The sequence below is a fragment of the Colius striatus genome, chromosome 1 (assembly GCF_028858725.1).
Source record: "Colius striatus isolate bColStr4 chromosome 1, bColStr4.1.hap1, whole genome shotgun sequence".
Classification (NCBI taxonomy): domain Eukaryota; kingdom Metazoa; phylum Chordata; class Aves; order Coliiformes; family Coliidae; genus Colius; species Colius striatus.
In genome coordinates this window covers 144,185,273-144,205,900 of record NC_084759.1, presented here as the reverse complement: position 1 = coordinate 144,205,900, position 20,628 = coordinate 144,185,273, and the positions used below count along the sequence as shown (strand labels likewise).

The 20,628-nt window shown below is 36.9% G+C and overlaps 1 protein-coding gene across 2 annotated transcripts in view; it reads right to left on the bottom strand.

Annotated features, from left to right (window-relative positions):
* Nucleotides 1–274: 274 nt before the first annotated feature.
* DNM1L (dynamin 1 like) overlaps nucleotides 275–20,628 on the bottom strand; it is a 39,149-nt gene continuing 18,795 nt past the window's right edge. The window contains exons 6-19 of one of the 2 annotated variants that reach the window (XM_062010695.1): nucleotides 19,727–19,889; nucleotides 17,699–17,819; nucleotides 16,920–17,051; nucleotides 16,482–16,688; nucleotides 16,175–16,295; nucleotides 14,658–14,813; nucleotides 14,441–14,530; nucleotides 13,378–13,470; nucleotides 11,824–11,880; nucleotides 10,548–10,625; nucleotides 7,193–7,363; nucleotides 6,429–6,538; nucleotides 4,679–4,838; nucleotides 275–3,245 (exon numbers count right to left, since the gene is read on the bottom strand). In XM_062010695.1, coding sequence (XP_061866679.1) covers nucleotides 3,189–3,245; nucleotides 4,679–4,838; nucleotides 6,429–6,538; nucleotides 7,193–7,363; nucleotides 10,548–10,625; nucleotides 11,824–11,880; nucleotides 13,378–13,470; nucleotides 14,441–14,530; nucleotides 14,658–14,813; nucleotides 16,175–16,295; nucleotides 16,482–16,688; nucleotides 16,920–17,051; nucleotides 17,699–17,819; nucleotides 19,727–19,889 — 1,716 coding nt within the window. In that variant the 3' untranslated portion in view covers nucleotides 275–3,188. The remainder of the gene's footprint in view (nucleotides 3,246–4,678; nucleotides 4,839–6,428; nucleotides 6,539–7,192; nucleotides 7,364–10,547; nucleotides 10,626–11,823; nucleotides 11,881–13,377; nucleotides 13,471–14,440; nucleotides 14,531–14,657; nucleotides 14,814–16,174; nucleotides 16,296–16,481; nucleotides 16,689–16,919; nucleotides 17,052–17,698; nucleotides 17,820–19,726; nucleotides 19,890–20,628) is intronic. The other variant, XM_062010705.1, reaches the window with a different exon arrangement.

Sequence of the window (20,628 nt, the reverse complement as noted above, 5' to 3'; positions counted from 1 at the left end):
CTCAAAGAACAATTAAATAGGCAACAACTTAAAAAGCAGATATATTTGACATCATCAGCATCTCCAGAAAACACTAGCTAACAATCACTGTCATAATTAAAGGAATTTAGCTGGAGAGGGAGAGGGAAAAACCAATGAGAATTCAAGTTACCAACAGGGGCAAAACTGACTGGCACGTTGTTCCTCTGTCTGTGTTCCATAAAGCCGGAGTTTGAAATATACAATTGGGCATCTTTCAGTATCAATCATCCATAAAGCATAAGGTAAAGGCAAGTTTAAATAAGTTTTGTTATGTTTACTTCAAAATATAGTTTGAAGCATACAAAGACCCTCCTTGCCCATCTGTTCCACCAAATGAAATTTGAAACTGACTACTACAAAACCCCTATTCATTAGCAAGCTCTGTTCACATAGAGATACTATGTTTTATTTACACCAGTACCATACATAAGTCAGGTATTAATGTCAAACATCTACTAATATAAACTTAGCTACAGTGGTTATTCTCTCCCCTGATTGTGTGTTTTCACTGGATAGCAGGTTAGGAAACTTGTGCATTAATGACAAAGGTATTTCTAGTTTAAGTGAACTAGAAGACATTTGTAAGCCATCCATCTAATCTGAGAATTTTTCAGTTGCTGCCTTCATTAGACCTTTTTTCCACTCACAGTTCCACCATAATTTCATTTAACAGTGGCAGCAACAGTAGCATTTGAAATATTTTAGTTCAATTCCAGGCATAAAAAAAAACATTGCCAGTAGCAGCAGGCTGTCTATACTGTTACTTATGCAACTATACAAGAACTAACAGTGTAGAACTGCATAAGGGCAACTGCAAAGATATGTAAGGCTGTACAAATACAGATACTCATACTATTAACTCATAAGAACATGTACATCCTCCCACCTGAACTACAAGTCAGTTCAAAACTTGAATTCTGTGATAAATAATTGTGCATATTATCTGTTTATTTAATAACAGGGTTGTTACAGCATGGATTTTTAAAGGCTTGCATTAAGGATTACAAATGAAGTTCATTTCTTGGCACTCAAACATTACCAAATTGAAAATTTTTGTGAAACAAAAAAGTCCTAACATCTCAACCCCAAATTAGCACTAGGGAAACTTCACGTGACACTACAAAGCCAGTTATCACTTGCAGGAATTTCTCAAATAAATGGAATTCATTTACTTTATGCAGCGTTTCAAAACTTTACAAGTCAGAATACTTCTTCACAAGAGACTGACTGAACTTTGGGAGTTAATGCTTAGGAAGCCGTTCACTTATGGAACCTCATGGAAAACAACGCTACTGAGATGTTGAAAAGGTTAGAGGTACGAAGTGAATTCCAACCAAAAATGTAATGGCTTTGACAAAACTACTAAAAAGCTTTCACTATTCTCAAAAACTGATTTGAAAACTGGCTTGCGCTTCAACTTTACTACAGTCACATTTCTTTAATCTCATGAGTACTACCATCCCTGGATACAATGCAACAAGTTAAAATTACTTCCTTTGCATTCATTACATATACATGGTGACGTTTTAGGCTGTTTAAAGCTACCGAATGTATTTGTGTTCTGCATGAGTTATTTCAGATTACACATAAAAGTATCCAAAAGTTGCATCTGTGAGACTGAACTACTTGTGCTTATGTTGGTGCCAAACTAAAGATTACTGTAAGAAAAGTACATTTTTAAACAGACTTTCTTGTAAACTGAGGTCTTAAAAGGTTTTAAATTGTCTATCTTTAGCAGCGTACAAAAAGATTGCCGTTTCTGTTAACCGATAAAAGGGGGAAGAACTGAATATGGTAATAACAACTTCACTATCTTGGCCCAATATCGTAAAAGCAAGCCACGGATGTTAAGCAGCGGCGCCCTACTTTTCATGCAAGTTGTGTTAAAGATACAAAATATGAGCAACACCATAGTAAACATTTTTACTTAATACAAAAAAAAGTGAATCTGCTTGAAAAGTACATGCAAGTGTGCTGGCAGAAGTTTAAATAAATTTGTATTTAAAAAAAGTTTTCTTTTTAAAGGCTACTGTGATCAGTATTTATCTGTATGCATTATAATCAGAATAACTCCATTTCCAACCTACAATCCCTAATTTTAGGATTGTCCTCAAAAAAAAAATCCAAAAACAAAACCTCACAAACAAGCTACTTACAGCACAGTGAAACTTCCTCAAATAAATGTAATCTCTGGTATAAATAACTCCAATCCCACAGACTTTCTTTCATACCGTCATACATTCCAAAATTTGGACGAAGTTGTGGGGATCCCCTTCTCCCTGGCCAACTTCAACTGTGTTTAAAAAGAAACACTTATTATCTCATAACAGTTTTGAAATCCGTTTTTATTTTTCAATTCTGCCAGAACAAATTTATTATCAGATGGTCCAGGGCATTGGTCCCAAGGGAGAGGAAGGGGAAGGTGGTACTTGTACCTGATTCTAATCCCCAACATTCATACACAAGCTCCAGTGCACATGAATAACTTTGCACCCACTTTTTAGTAGGCTGTTCACAAGCTCCAGGCTAATTCTTCCTACATGATACTCCATTATAATGAAGTTCAAAGTCTTGTTTGCAGTTCTAACACTTGGGAGGAAAAAAAAAATTGGGGCCACACATACATAGTAAATACGGTAGACATCTCTACTGTGCTATAAAATTGATACCTCCATCTGTCATAGTGCATGCAATATATTCAGGAAAGAAAATACTTGGTGCTCTCTTCTCTTCACAGTATTTAAACTTCTATTGTGAAAGCAGCTTAAAACTATGCCACAAGACTACGCCGTCCGTCTTATCCACAGGCAACCTGTTTAGCAAGTCAGGCACTGGAACTTTAATGTCTGGGGGTTTTTTTTCCCCCAAGTTCAAATGAGACTGTCACTGAGACAGTAGACTTGGTCTGCTTTATTTCGCACCAGAAAGCTGGTAAGGATACATTTAGAGCCATTTATTATGTGGATTAAATACGACTTATTTTGCAAAATACAGCATATTTTTTCTGTTTGCAAATCAAACCAACTGTCTTTACATGAGCAGATTTACACAGTTGCAGTACACAGATAAGAGTTCATAAATAAAAATTCTACTCCGTATACCATGCCTAGCAATTTTCAAGTCAATGTAACCTCCAATGCATATAAATAGTGTGTCTGGTACAATCTTCACCAAAGATGTGTCTCACGAATCTCTGCAATGATCTGGCTGGCTCGCTGCAGGGCCTGCATGCAGAAAGAAAGAGAAGCCAAAGTTAGGCATTTTTTTTTAAGAGATACCTCAGTGACGTAAACAGCAGCTGTCTAGGAAATGTGACATTAAAAATCAAATTTAAGCTAATCATTTTTATTATGGAATGCGTGGTAACAATCTGAAACAACATGGAACAACAACTCTGAAGCCTTCTGACTGCAAAAGATTAGGCAAGTGGAAAACCCTACAAAACATAAGGTGATGTTAAAAAACTTACACAATCGTGTCATTAAATCACTTTGAGAGAGATTAGACATAAAAATTTATTTCAAAGCTGAACTTCAAGTTAGAAGCAAAAAGAGTTCATTGACATTATTTTGAACAACTTTTACATACTCAGTGTACCAAATAACACGTTTGTCTTAACATGTTGTGTTTACAAATAAATTCTCAAGAAGGGCTGACTTTTTCACCACACACAGTTTTAACACTTTATACCTTCCTTACCATAAAAGGGAAATTATACCTATTTTCTATCACTTTCAGCATTCTGATGCATTCATTAGAGCCTTAGCCTGCTAAACTTTGCAAATTTAAAAGCTCAAAATACCAACTAATAATAACATTATTTAAGATATTAATCCAGTTTGGGGGAGTCTGAACCATGAGTTTGTCCCTGTAGAGTTTAACACTGTTAACAGTTCCCATCACTCAAATGTTGATCATATAACAGCAAAGATTACACTTGCTGCAGGTGGTCTTGGACAAGTGGTATTCTCAGGGTATCCAATCTCTCAAACACACACTGTCTGACCATGCTGCACATGAGAGAGAAGCACCTTTTGCTGCTTCCTCAGTGAGCTGAACTGGCAGAGGGGACTCTTTTCTATGCAGTTCAATCCAAGGCAGCATATTTCTGCTGCAGTTGTAGCAGACTGATACATCCCATAATTGAATAATGAAGAAAAAGAGTTGTGTTACACAGACATGCCACAAATGCACTGTCATGCAGATGGACATAGGGGTCACCATGTGTCCCAACATTCCCTCTGTATTAAGGGGTATTGTCCAGATAGAGCAGCCAGTGAGTTCTGGGTGAAGCATAACACCAGTGGCATTTAAAACACTGTAAGCTTAATCTCCCAAAAGAGAACCGATGAACACTATAAAGTTAAGTAAAAGCTATTTACAAAAAACAAATATACAACTGGTAACACCACCAAATTGGAGCTTCTGCCTTACACCCAAAATTCAGTGTAAAGTCACATCTTCCCAACTACTCAATACACATAATATTTTCTGGTCACATGCTTCTTTTAATTCCTCTGGCTGAGAGAAGTAACACACTGACATACTCCTAAAAGTCAGCAAAGAAAAAAAGGAAGGCAAGTCTTCCTAAAGTCTCACATTTACATGATTTCAATAACTACTACAATTAAATAACTACTCATGAGATCCTTAATACCTTTAGCATGTCAGCTGCCTCTTTTCTGCGCTGTGCCATGTCCTCAGATTCTGTCAGAAGGTCATCCAACAACAAGGATTTATACAGCTGGCCTACCAGCTCACTCTGAAGAGTGTCCTTCACGTGGTTCACCAGAAAATGCATCACTGCCTTTGGCACACTGCAAACACATAGATTGTTTCTTCAGAAAGAACTATTCAAAACCAGATCTGTTCTAGCTTGAAGAATGCACAGTGTGAGCAAGTGGCTACAAACAACCTTGGCTCAAACTCCAGTAATTAACTACTACCATAAATAAAAACTCTATAGTAAATGCATCACTTGTACAGTTTAAGAGCTGTTGAGTTCCTTCTAAATAGGAGAGCTGCATTGTAAAGAAGATGATTATATATAGTGTAAAAAAATAAAATAAGAATACATTACTTTGCTCTCTACAGACCAACCCGAGTCTCTGCCTTGCTAGGTTCAACAAAAGGTAAGAACTTCAATGCTAGAGTCAATGTTAATGTGTGAATGAGAAAGGAAAGAAGCAAAGAAAGAATTATCCAGAGCAACCCAAAACTTGGGCTCAAAGCTGTCGGGGTACAGATACCACCCAAACCATCCAATTGAAGGGCCTGAATTAGTTCTGCAAGTATGGCATGAGCACTACTATCATCTTCAAGAGGTATTTCCTAAATATATTTCTGAATGGGGTGAGAATTTCCTCATATATTAATTATATTATGCTTGAGATATGCATACATAATGACAAGAAATGCTATTGACTACAAAGAATGAGAAGGGCTTGTTCAGAGTACAGAATGAGGTAACATTACTAACATCGCAGTAAAACGATGGTAAACAAAGCAAACATCCACCAGGAAATGCTAAATATATATTGAGGAGAATATTAGTTTACCAGATAGAATAAAACTTTTATGACTTAATCTGCTTTAAACTTAGTTTCCTGATTATCTTATTTCTCCCTAAGTTTCCCAAAATACATATATATTATATATATATATAAAAAATAAGTATTTTAAATAATTCATTTTTTCCACAAAGACTTAAACCAATTCAAGTTTTAGATCATTCTTCATTACAAAAAAAAAGTATAATTTGAAAGCAAAACTTTAAAGGCATTTTTAGGCATTTTAGCTAGGTGAACCTGCTTCTGCAGGGGGGTTGGACTAGATAATCTCTAAAGGTCTCTTCCAACCCCTACCATTCTATGATTCTATGATTTTCCATAGTTGCATACAGTGGAAACATGTTTTATGCTGTTTCTGTAGCTAAGTACTACAAAACGTAGCTGCAGTAGTTCCTAATTTGATCTTTCTGTTTGAAGTAACAGGATAGCAAAACTAAGTTCTGTCACCACTACACAGCACCTAGAGTTTATTCCAGTCATATGCTGCAAATCATCAACCTGATTTGAAGTAGCCTCCAGAAAAGCAGACATCTCCTGAACAATTAAACCTTTTTCTTAATATAATACTGAACTGAAACCCAATAGAAAGAACAAGTGCTTCTTCAAGCTCCTCAATGCTGTGAAGAGACAAGTTTTATTGCTGCTTCCACTTCTAAAAAAAAAAAAAGCCAAGCCCTATTTTCTTTCTTAGAAGCATAAGAACATTATAAATCAACAAGATTTTATTTATATATATATATATATATATGTGTGTGTGTGTGTGTGTGTGTGTGTATATACATGACTCAAGATATCACATCTGTACAGCTTAAACATTTCTAGGGAGTTTTGTTTTACCTGTCCTGAATATTCTTCCTGACAATAAGGAAGTAAGATTTAATAAGTCGTTCAATCACTTCACAATCTCGTTGTTCACGGGCAGAAAGTTTTCGTGCAACGGGTACAGGCTGTGTAAAGAAAACACCAAAAAACCTAAGTTTACCAATATTGCTCATTTGCATAAGTAAATAAAACTTAAACTGTCAAGTCTAAAATAAACTATCACTCTTTTAGTCTGATAGTTTGATAGATGTACCCTGTCTTGCAACTAACCCCTAATTTTTCAGAAATAAAATGAGACACGTCAAAGTCCAGACCTGAGAAACAAAGGTTGGAGAGCACTACCTCTACATTTTTTTTTTTACAAGCTCACCAAAGGAACTAAGCTCTTGAAACACTTAAAGAATCTTCATCTGTCTGTAACTGGATTTTGTCTTTCATGATTCCTTTCCTTTAACATAAAAACGCCAGCTTCAGCTAAAAAGAGCAGGAATTTGAGTTAAGACAGGAGCTGAGATTTGTTTCTGTAGAAAGAGCAATCCAGACAAGAGGCTGACTTGCACAGAAATTTGTGAAAGGAAGCAAGTTAGCCCAAATCATGGGGTGAGGGGGGAAGAGGGTGATTGGACAAGCAGGAAAGCAGAAGATTGGCTAGAGCTCCCTGTCCCTATAATGGTACTTACTTACAAAATATACACTCATAGGAAAGTTACATGATCTTCAGATGTTCTCTTTCCTGAGCCTGAACTACAAAGAAAAGATATCTGTCTTTCATCACTCACCACATCTAATAGGTTGACAGCATGTCCTTTTTGAGGACTAGCAGGTAGGGCTGCAGCTGGCTTGACAGATTTTTCCTCTGCCGATACCTCTTCTGCTTTTGAGGGTTTCAGCATTCCTCTCCAGCTGCCTGTTCCAGGCTCCTGAGATGCATCTCCCACTCCAGGAGCAGCCTGCACAAACAGAACAAATGAAGAAACATTGGAGAGTTATAACCTGGGAACTGCAAAGCACTGTCTGAACAAATCTACTATTACTGAGCTACAGGTAAGACTCACTAAAAATGGGATTTTCTTACATGTATTTCCTTCATTCTACTCTTCACATTCCCCACCTTTGTTTCTCCCTTTGCAGCTTACAGCCAACACAAAATACGAGTAAAATGAAAGCTTTTCACTTCTATTCTTCCTAATAATGGCATGAAAAGGCTTCACAGAGAGAAGCTCCTCAGCATTTTTAAAGTCCGTAAACCACTTCAGAAATATGGAATGGTCTTTCTGAATCATTTGTCTTTCACCACTTTTCACCATATATCCTTGAAGAAATACAACCTATGCTATCAGGATCATTCTGAAAGTATGTTTTGAAGATCAACATAGCTCCTGGAACACTTGAATCCTTTGGTATTTTATTTATATATAAACTGAAGTTTCTTACCACAACAGCTAAACAATATGCACATTTATGTTTCCAGGTACCACAACTGCAAACATGTGTGCTGCCAGACCTCAATTTACAGAAGGCTGAGGGGACAGAGTGTACCCTCAGCAAGTTCGCTGATGACACCAAACTGGGAGGACTGGCTGATTCCCCAGAAGGCTGTGCTGCCATTCAGCGGGATCTTGACTGGCTTGAGAGTTGGGCAGACAGGAACCTCATGAGGTTCAACAAGGACAAGTGCAGAGTCCTGCATCTGGGAAGGAACAACCCCATGCACCAGTGACAGGCTGGGGGTTGAACTGCTGAAGAGCAGCTCTGCAGAGAGAGACCTGGGAGTCCTGATTGATAATAAACTAACCATGAGCCAGCAATGTGCTCTCGTGGCCAAGAAGGCCAATGGCATCCTGGGATGCATCAAGAAGAGTGTAGCCAGCAGGTCAAGGGAGGTTCTTGTCCCTCTCTACTCTGCCCTGGTGAGGCCTCATCTGGAGTCCTGTGTCCAGTTCTGGGCTCCTCAGCTCAAGAGGGACAGGGAAGTGCTGGAGAGAGTCCAGTGCAGGGCCACCAAGATGATCAGGGCACTGAAACATCTTTCATATGAGGAAAGGCTGCGGGAACTGGGGCTGTTTAGTCTGGAGGAGATTGACGGGTGATCTTATGAACATTTATAAATATCTAAAGGGTGGGTGTCAGGAGGTTGGGACATCCCTTTTTTCTATAGTAGCTAGCAACAGGACAAGGGGTAATGGGATGAAGCTGGAACACAAAAAGTTCCACTTGAATATACCAAAAAATTATTTCACTGTGAGGGTGACGGAGCAGTGGAACAGGCTGCCCAGAGGGGTTGTGGAGGCTCCTTCCTTGGAGGTCTTCAAGATGTGCCTGGACATGTTCCTATGCGACCTGATCTAAGTGAATCTGCTTCTGCAGGGGGGTTGGACTAGATGATCTCTAAAGGTCCCTTCCAACCCCTACCATTCTGTGATTCTAAGGCATTTTTTTTTGTACCAGATCAAAATACAAAACCAATCTCCATCCTCTGAAAGTGAAGATAAGAGTTTCTGGGAAGTTCCAGACAACAAATGACTCACTGCTTTCCTGAGAAAAGGACATTAACACCCAACTCTTAAACATTAGTGATCACTGGACAAAAGATATATTAGTAGACAGTATCCACCACATGTTAAATTAGTATTAAGAAAAACAGAACAGTTTATTCTGATGTGGAACAGCAGTAGTAATTTTTATTTTGTACCTTTCCACAAGCCCTGGTATCTATTTTATTTACTACTGTACTTGAAAATCTGTTGCAGTTTGAAAAACATCAAAGGCCATTGAACTACTGCTACTTAATGTATAGAAGGAAATAAGCAAAATTTGTCTACTATGTTTACCATTAAAACACCATAAGCTAATCTTGAGTCTATAAACAGAGTGAGAACAAAATATGACAAATAGACTACCAACAGTTGCATAACTTGGAGGAAACTCTGATAAACTGTACACATCAGAAGTTTTATTAAAATTGCGTAACTGTTCAGAAGCACTGTAAAAAATACTCTGTAAGAAATTCACATCAACCTAACATGCTAATAAGAGAGAACCATTGGTGAGGAAAGCTCCATTATATTCTTTCTGATTGCAAGACAAGTTATTCAAAATGACAAAACCCCTAAGCATCTCTCATTCACTGTTATTGTGGAGCCTGCTCTATCTATCTCCAAAGTAGTTTTAGAAACAGAGCAACATTTTTACCACAAGAAACAGAGTGTTGAGTAAGTACCACTTCAAAAAGTACAGGTTTTCTGGAAACACAAAGTAAACCAAATTTGACACCTTCCTGCAACTTAAGTCACAACAGTACCCTTACAATAGCTCTTGTTGCTTTTTTTTTAATGTTTGCAGCATATTAGAACCTCTAAAACTCGATGAAAGCAACAGATAAAATTCTACCACAGGCTACATTTTTTACTAACTAGTTGTGTTCAAGTCAGAAACAGCAGCTCTGCACTAGAAGCTGAATGTGCATATGCAATGAAACAGAGTGCCTCAGGTCTCTTGGTACTCCTAACACACAAACTTGGGGCTACTCATCTTTTCTGACTTCAAGTGAAAGCAATTGTCAAAAAAAGGTCTTCAAAATAATGAGATGTTATTTTACCATGAGAGACAGCACACCTCAAGTGTAAACCACTGCAGAACACATTTCACAAATATAAGTAAACCAGGGATTGAACGATTATGTGAAACAACAAAAAGGAGGTTTGGTTTGAACAAAGCCTATAAAGATTCCCTGCAGGACGCAGGAAACTCACATTTTTAGCTTATCTTCTGTCCTCGTTCTTTAACTGTCAACACATTAAAAACATGCAGTTTAACAACCATGCTGAACACTTTTGATTACAATTCTGTTGCACCAAACAATCTATTAACTACAGTTTGAGGCAAATGATCCTGCGTACTTGCACCACAATATATTGCAACCAAGAGTTCAAACAGAAAGCAGTGACTTTGCCACCTAATGGCATATTTACCTGCCACCACTCATACTAAAATCAGTAATGCCAGGTAGTCTATACTCTGTAGGGCATACTGTGTCAGTGACAGAGTACTAAATACAAATTGCTTTCCATACTATCAATGGTGCACCACAACAAAAACGTGCATGCAGTGCTTATAGGAAAAAACGAGACAGACCTTGCCATCAGCCTCAGCAGAAGCAGCAGTAACAGTCTCCTGGGAAGCAGGTGGCAATGCACCTGGAGCTTTAGTAGACTAAGGAAGGTAAAAAATGCAGGGAAGGAAAAAAAAAATATTCAACTGAAGACCACCAAGTCTACCTGGCAAATTTCATACACTTTTACCTACCAGCATCTTTAAAAATCCAGAAAATAAAGTCTTTTGAATTTGCAAGCAAAGTAATATAATCAGGAAAAAAAAAAGAAAAAAGGCATCTCCAAGACAATTAATGAGTCTTTTGGCTTAACTAGCCTTCAATTTAATTTCTACACTGATGATATAACTATGAAGCCAATAAAAAGAAGGATCTAAGAGCACTGAAAGTATGTCAAGATAGCTACCTTAAATTCCCAGCTCATTTATCAGTTGGCTTCTACCAATTAAAGGCAGTAATATTAGATCCATTTTGAGAATTTGGCTCAGTTTTAAGCTAACAAAGTTAATGAGCCAGTGACTATTAGCTGTAGTAACTCCTCTTACAACCTGTGAGGAGGAATTTAATCTATATTCTGTATATTTGGATTCTTAATACTTCATATAACATTATTATCCAACGGACTAAAATTCCAGCTGATTGTCAGATCATTCATTTCTAGAGCCAGGCAGTGTTTTCCACGATACTTGGTTCTTCCACCCATGTACTTACTTGGCACTGAACTAATCCCAAAACCTGATAAATCTAAGCAAGCTCCAGAAACAGAATATATGAATGAATTACGATGATCATCTAAAAATGTCACCTTCACTGTTATCTCCCAAATAAAGCAAGACTGCAATAAATTGCAGTTTTAGGAGTGACTTAAAAAAGTCCAACAAATAAGAACCACCAAGTCATTATGTTGGCACACTTGACTATTTTAAAGCATTTGTTTATCTTTTGAAATCAGTGAAATCAGCCATAAATTTATGTGTCCATGTTCTGACTCCATCTTTACACCTACAGACATTTTAAGCTTTACCTCAGAAGATATTCAAATGCTAAGTGTAATATTACTGTAAATTTATAGGCAAGTCTTCAAAACTCCCAGATGTAAAACTTGCCAAAAAATGCATCTTTGGAAGAAAAAAATAACATTCCATTTCTATCTTGAGAAATTGATAGGAAAAAAGTCAATACCTAGCAGCTCCCAAGACTTTTACTAGGGCACTATATCAAAGTTTCCAATACTTAGATTGGCTCAAAGGAAAATGCATTGAACTTGAATAAGTAAATAAATAATCAACATTTACTTACCTTGTCTCGTGGCACAGCAGAAGGCAACTCCCGGGCTAACCTGTTACGTCTTTGTTCCTTTAAAAACAATCCAGCAAGACCTCAATTATGTATTACTCTGTATCAACACATATGTAAATTCATATTTTACAGATGACTTGCATTTTATAGACCAACACAAGTAATTTCATCTCAGCCAGTGTCATAATACTATGATCCTGTGCAAACCTCCATTATTTGGATAAAGCTACTTTCATTACCTTGTCAAAGGTAAAGTCTTAATATAAACACTTCTGCAAATGTTTTTGCAACACACTCCATAATCAAAATCCATGCTTTAAAACACTAAATCAAAGCTGCACAGTTTGTCTCAGCATAGATACCCCACAGTCCTCATTAAGCTTTAAATCTTTGAAGTAATCTAAAAGGAATTGATTCTGTGGCCAGCAAGGTTAACTATGATTAGCCCAAAATGAAGAAGAAAGTGGCAGAATTCACTTCAAAGCAAAACAGAATTTGAAGTAATCAGGACAAACAAAGATTTGTTTTTTCCAGAAATTAAGAACTGATCTCCACCGAATAAGGACAAGATGTTTTACATGCTTTGCTTCTTCAAAAGTTTCAATGTCCTGTTCAGGAAAATATAGGGAAATAACTACTTTAACACACAATAATACAATAATCTCATTTGTTCAACTTCACAACGTCTTAACTTTTGTTCTAACAGCAGTTTGCATGCTCATTGTTTCTGAACCAGGTTCAAAAGCAGTATACCAAGGCAAATTCAATTACATGCCAGTCAAAAAAAATATCATGTATTGAAGAAAGTAAAAGTTTAGACCTAAAGAACAGAAATGGTAGCATAAGCATTTAAAAGAACACAGGTGAAGTACTGCAGCAAAATCAGATTGTAAGACAGAATGGAGCAAGTTAGGTCTATAACTGCTGCTTCTTTTGAATGAAAACAGCAACAAGCATTAACAAAGCTGAGCTTGAAAAGAAAGACTACTAAAATTGTAAAAGGGTTATGGAAGACTGATGGAGAAAATTGTATTAGGGAGATTGATGCGTGGCAACACAGATTCAAGAACAATGACAAAAGGAAGTAGAAATTAGAACCCAAATACAAGAAACAATACTTGTATTATTCTTTCACGGAGGAGAGGAACATTACAGCTATTGATACATTCTTTCTGAGAAAAAATGGTGTTATTTCAACACTAAAGAGTATTTCACAACTATCAATTTGAAGTTTCTCTTCCAAAAATTTCACTTACTAGCCAATACTAAATTATTTTCTAGACAGAAATATAGGTATAATTGTTTTCAGTGAGATGTCAACCACTGTTCCTGAATGTAATATTAATCTAATAAATCAATAAATAACAAAGTAAAGGTATCTACCGTATTTGTAAATAAATAACATTATTCTCATAATAGATAACAGAATAATAGATACTTCAATACATAGAACACCACCTCAACCAAAGAAACTGAACCAAATGTTCTTTTACCAATTATTTAGGCTCTCACTTAAAGGAGTCAAAGAATTTTTAAGAGAATGCATTTTCTTACCTCTATGTTGTTATTCATTAGACCACAGGCATCAGCAAAATCCGGATGCTTGGTGTTGATATAAGCTAATTCAATGGCCACTAGATTATGAACCTGCAAGGCAATGCCAATCACGAGTCAAAAATGCAGTGTGTAAATCTGCTGCTAGTGAAGAGCAGAGATCTACAAGCCTAGAAAGCGTACGTTAACTGTCCATAGCAAAAGGCTGTTCTTACTGCCCCAAAGATGTTAACACAGTCCAATCCAGAAGGTAAGAAGGGAATTATTGTCTTCACTGCATTACGTTCAGACCTTCAGCCATTTTGGATGCTACATCGGTTTAATCCATTAGCTTCATCACACTAACCCCTCTCCAGCAATAAAGAAACAAAACTCAGCAATTCACGGAATGTAAGCTATATAATAATGAAGTGAGCTCTATAGCCAACCTACAGCCACAAGCCACATACACCATTTGAACCAGTGAGACACGGCTCACTGTGGGGCTTAGTGAGCATACAGAACACTTTTTCACATCAAACAGATGCAGAGCCAATAACTGAAACACCTGTTTCCTCCCCATTGAGCAACCCAAAGTAGACTTCTACATGAAAACATTTTTACTCAAAGCTAAAAGTTGAATTTTTAGTTCTCACTAGCTAAAATGCATTACAAGCAAAATCAACGTTTTGCGTTGATTTTACCTCTGAAACACACAGAATAAGGAATATAATTTCTGTCATTGCATCCTGAATTCTACACTAAATGCACAGCTTCCAATTATAAGGGTGGAAGATATACCTATATAAGAAAGACTAGAAAATGTTAAATCTAAGCTTTAGTAAAATTCTTCTTGGGAAATTGAAACACTCAGGACAATGAGCTGAAGTGTGCTCCCCACAGTCCTTTGGGTTTTCTCTAGCTATCTTCTAATATTAAAGTTTCAGAACTCTGTATATGTTAAATATCTAGCTATTTAACAAATATAAGTTAAGATTCTTCTAATATTTTGGGTTCCAGACATTACAGAGCAAATAGAAACATCACAAAAGATTCCAGAAAACTCTACTACACGGACAATTACCATTTCATTTGTGACAGGAAGTCTTCTACGCAGAAGACAGGTTACTACTTCAACTATGGCATCGTGCAATTTGGGAAACCTCAATAATTCCTAAAAACAAAATGAAAGTTTATTGGTGAGACTTCCAGAATTTTTTAGGGAAGGGAGGGAAAAAAAAAAATTTCTTTTTTTTTTTTTGGGGGGGGAGGGAGGGGAGGGGAACCCCATGGATTTGTACCTGTGTACTGTAATTACTACAATGCTGGATAATCCTCTGCATTTCTTCATGAACCAGCTCCACACAGCGCAAGCTAGGTTCTTCTAAACGTTTGATTTGCCTTTTTACCAGCAATTCAAATGAAACTTCAGGAACAAACAAGGCAGGACGGGGACCCTAGTTCAAAAGGAGGGAAAAAAGTTGCTAAATTGTGTATTAAAACAATATGCATATCTAAGTAGTAATAGTGATGAAGGTCACAGTAAGTCAGGTCACAGTGCTCACACCCAAAAGAACACTCAGAACCGGTCATAAGAGTAACATGTGTTACAAGAAGATATAAATGCTACAAAATGTAAAGTTACTAACTTTAAGACACACTCGGTGTTAAATGATGACTAACCAGCATCCTTATAGAACCCTGAGGAATTCTGCCCACTAATGTCACCCTAGGCTTTGTAAGACAATTCTTTTCATATTTGTGGATCCAAGTGTAAGTGAAATTTATTATAAAGGCAAAGACGTTCTTCCCCCTAACTTCAGAGAGAAAAGTTACCATTATTTAGCAGTCCTGGACACAAAATTCTTAATGCAAAGTTGGTGGGTTTTCTGTTAAGTATAATCATAATACAGTGTCATTGATTTACAATGTTTGGGATAAATTAATTTATGACCAGACAAACGTTTAGCTATACATAAAACATTTTTTACCCGAAATTCTTTTTTTTTTTTTGTTTAAATTAAATGAGTTTTAGAAACACAAAGACACGACTTGTCACATAAAAACAAGACCTCTCCTCTGTTACTAAACATTGGTTTACATTTTACATTACAAAAGGGTAAAAAGCATGCACAGACATCATTTCTGCAGAGTACCTAATGTACTTGGACTTTGAGTAATTATTGACAATGTAGGAAACTGACTATCTCTCCACATCCAAAAGAACGGAGTACAAAAGCAGACTTCTATGTCTGACATTCAAAGTCAAGCTCTAAGGAGTTAATATTTTATATACTGCAAAATATAAAAGTGAAGTTACTCTGTTAATTCTTAGCAACACCAACTCCCACATTCAAATAAACTTAATCTGTTATGTAAACACTAACTATTGTAGAGTTTTGTACTTTAGAGAGAATACAGGTACTGGAATGTGTCCTAGCTCATAAACCTCAGACTGAGCCTTTGTAACTAACACAAGGGCTTAATGCAATATAAATGCAGAGGCAGTCTTCCATTACCATTTCTGTAATATATCATAACTTCAGCATAAAGTTGCCAAAGCTGGGCCAGAGCTTTATTTCAGCCTGTAAGCAGCAGTAATTAAATGCAAGCATTCACTTTAAACTCATTCCTTATCAGATAATGGCTGCAAATTTTGATATTCTATTTTTTCACTACACATAACAAAAGCAGGGCTCAGTTTCTTCACATTAACTCACTCAAGATCATTAATTCACCAAACTGAAAGAGCAAAAGTTAGTTGAAACCTTATATTTGAATCCTACAGTAACAGTGCTTAGAAATACAGAACACTCACAGTAGCATTTCTAATGGCAGTCAGAATATCAATTGTGTTAAGGCCACCCAGTGGGTCAACAGATTCTAAAGTTCTTCCAAAGGTCTCATGAAAAATGTAACAGATTCTGGCTCCACCACACCTGAAAGAATAAAGTAACGACTGAAGTAGCAAACAGGAAAAAAGTGATCATTTTTTACAGTAACTTGGAATCAAACATTTTTTATGTTATGCTCTAGTGTAGTGCTATTGCCAATGAAAGCCAGCAAGAGCCATGGGGTCAATCTAACTGCTCAGTCAATATTCTAGGACACTATTTGTTACTTACAGCTCTGAAGTCTCTATGTATTTTGCCGTTCCTTCAATAGTGTTACAGTACTCTGTGGCAAATTTGGTAATGAGCTGTAATAAAGTGGCACTTTTGTCCTCAACAGGTTCCCCATAGCTGTTTAGTAGAGACTGGTACTGAGCAGCTAAAACATTGATCCTGGTTTTTAGTTCTGGCAAGCAATCCCTGATATGATGCATCAGGAGTCTAAAAAAAAAAAAAATGTCCCTCATTAGAAGAGAGGAAAGCTTTATCATGTCTATCAAAACAGAGAAGAGACAGAAAATAATAACCAAAGGAAAACATATACTCAGGAAAACTACTGTAAATTCAGCCTTTTGAACCAGTTTCCCATAACCATAGAATCATTTATTCATATTTCTAATATACTGACTTACACCTTAAATGACCTTTAAAAGCACATGTAATATGTAATACCTGTTCAGTGTTCTAGCAAGATACTTGGTTCCATTTCGATTGGCTAGGGAAGGATACTTCTTTTGAAGAAAGCCATACTCATCACGAATGGAATCAGCTACACTCTTCTTATTGTTAATATCCAACTGACTCCTGAAATTCAAAGGCAGAGTCACACTCTAGTTAACCAACAAAATGTAAAAATAATTTGCACTTCTGGTTTTCTGGACAGGACACCTGACAAGCTGGTTTTTGCTTTATACACACAAGACACCTTCACTACACAATAAAGGTGTTATTTGTTGTTCCATACAGCACAGTCAACAAAGCAGTACAGATAGCAGCTGTGTATGGACTGAAGCTGTATATAGGCTAAACAACACTTTTATCAAAACTTTATGAGATTTTACCTAGCTAATGCAAAAAAACATAAATAGTACTATAGCTATATGTAGTTAGCTCTAGCTTAGCACCAATATATACAAGATCTGTACTGGATCAGTGACAATGTGAACAGCTGACCAGAAGCACTCCTGAAGCTAAAAAACAATAGTGGAAAATGACACTACAGTTCCTTTAGATGAAATGTCCTTATTCCTTTCTAAATTACCAGTTGGCTGAGTGGATGAACAACACACAGGCTTTAGAAAAGCAAGCAACGAGCTTCCCACTTGCTTATTCAGAAGTTTATTTCAACTACAAATCACCTTATTCTTCAAATCTACACATAGTTAAAAAGCTGGTAACACTACTTCATGTTAACACAGTTTTAAGAAAAGCATCAATGTGCCCAGACAGACCTGTTCACTACTCCAATGATACCAAGTTTGACTGGAATCACTCTTCCCATGAGCACATCCATAGCATCAGTGCCAGCATCCATGAGATCCAGCTTTGTGATAACAGCAAGGGTCCTTCGACCTAGCAAAAGGAAAAGTGACTCACAGTGATGTTTTATATTGGTAAGGGTAGCTACAACTCAATCAAAAAAGTTCTTCAGACAACTGCATGAAGTTTAATACTGCCAACCATCAAAGACTAACATAAGAACATGTGGTGTAAGTCTAAGTCTGTCTGGAGCCCCTTATTAAGTATAACAACATATTTGGCAAGCACTGGTCTCCACTCAGATCTGGTTAAAGAAAAAGGCTGAGGCACCATGCTGTTTCAAGTTATAGCCATTACTGATTACAACAAACCTTTTTGCATACTACATGAGGTTAGAGGAATTAGTGAAGACTTGTGGAGAAGACTAAGTAAGGCAGGTTAGGGACTTGCAAGTGTGAGTGGACAAAATATATTTCTAGCATATGTGTAGGACCAGACGTAATGGCAGTCTGTTTGGAACTATACTTGAAATACCACTACACAATGGAGAAGCTGCTAAAGGAGGCAACAGGCCCACTTCCACCATAGCATATCAAATACATAGCTGAAAGTCCCAAGAGACTGAATAGCTTGAAATACACCCACTGAAGAAGCATTTAGGGATTTAATTTTGCTAATCAAACAGATTTTTATTGAATACATGACTGAATGTTTTTCTAAAACTAAACTTCACTTTGGACACGGTGCAGGAAAAAGCAACCTAAACTCATTCAACAGGTAAATATCACTCATCTAAACAGGTAGGCTAACATGACCAGGATCTTTCTGGGACCTTAGTATTTCCTGGGCTCCTGGGTCTGAAAAAAGTATGGCAAGAACTGGTTCTTTAAAATGTAACACACTTTTATGTCTAAAAATAAACCAGTAGTTGAGCAAAATCAGTAGGTTCTTGGCTCCTGAAATTTTCAGATGAATCCAAGTCTGACTTTAGTACTTTCTCATTACATACCATTACTCCTACAGAACCTGCAACACGAGCTGCCACTCCAGCAATATGATTTAGAATTTTGGGAAGTGATCCAAAAATCACAGCTGATCATTCTTACGGGCTACATTAAAAGGAAAGACTCTTGCTGCCTTGAACCAGGACACACTGACTGAGAAGACTGCCAGGAGAAGCAGTTCTCCCTCAAGGTTACGTGTCTGTGGAACCCATAAAGGCTTAGGCAGGCAGGCAAAAGCAGAACTGGGAGTTTTAAAATGAGCAAGAAATGTTACACTCTATGGAAGAAAAAATTTAGGGTAAAGCATACCAACACAGAACTCTAGGCCTAGTGTCAGTAAATCTATGTTTTAAGTATTCTTTTCCATATTCTTTCAATGACACAGTGCCATTTATTAGCCAATGGTACTGAGAACACATTCTACACACAAGAAGCAAGTACCCAGTAACTTCAGATTTGTTTCAAAGTCACTAGGTAAATACAAAATTAAAATTCTCACTTTAGATTAAATCAAAACAGTCTGTTATGTCATGTAAATGAAGGGCTGGATGTTATTTTTACTAAAGGTCACTAACAGTTAGACAGTCAATTAGTAGCTGCAGGATGGCATATTTGCTCTACAGAAAGAAACAACATTGGATAATAAAGCATGAAGTCATCTCAATAGACCACTGTAAAATAGTAAAAATCTGAATATCTCCAACATTCTGTAATGCCCTCTTGCTATTCTAGAAACACAAGTAGCTCCTGTGATGACTACAATAGTTATCTGTCCTGCTCGTAAGTTGGAAATCTATTATACACTTTCATCACAGCATTCTCCGAGAGTTCCAGAGGCTGAAGCAGGAAGTATTAAAGCAAACAGAATAACTGTATTAGGAAATGAAGGGATATTTGTCTGTCTTACTACTTTTTGCCCAAATGACTTCAGTTTTATTTTAGGATTTAATTTAAAAAGAAGCTGAATTATAGGATCCATATCTTCTCACTCCTTACCATCTGGATCCACCTCCCGTGCAATTTTAAGCGCTTCTGAAGTGGCCATGTCTGTGTTAGCAGCTGTGACTGCCAGAATAATTGAATTTGGGTTGCTGATGAATTGAAGGATTAGCTCTCTTATTTGAAGTTCTATGTCCTTAGGCTGATCACCAACAGGCACCTAGAAAAAAAATCAACATAATACTGTTCAAAATTGTACATTTATGCCCTTGCAGGAGTACTCATTTAAAGTTAATAACCTATACCACAGCGTTTTCTTGCTCTTTCCTTCACGCTTCAAACACAAATGTGAAAGAAAAGGAAGATCTTGAAAGGTATCGAGGTCAAAAACATTCTTAGAGAAATAAGAATCAATTCAAACTATTCGACATTGTTGTCAAGAAGACTTGGTATCCAAGAAAAATCTGTACAACTGGCAGAGTGGAGTATGTATGTGTGCATAGGCAAGGAAAGAACTCAACTTGTCATCTTCATGCCTTCAATATAAAATCTGAAGAAATGGGGTTTCTTCTAGTGCTTCCTCACTTCTAAAGAAGCAATAGGGAAAACATTTTCAAAACTCGTGTATTGACTAGTTCTATCTGCAAGTCCAACTTTGAAACTCCAAGCACTGTCTCTTCTGTTAAAAAGAACATGCAGCCCATACAAAGCTTCCAATTCCTGAACTGTACATATAAAGACCTTAAGTAAGATTTACCTCTTACAACAACAGGGAAAACCACTTTAAACTCCAATATTATACTAGAAGATGGTGACATCGCAAATTTATGAAACCAGCTACTTAACCTGAGGAAAGCTGTTTATCTAACAACATAGAACAATGCCAAGAGTGAACATGCACTCCTTGCTTTTAAACACTCCGTTCACAGTAAATCAGAAAAGCAGTATTCTGCTTCTTA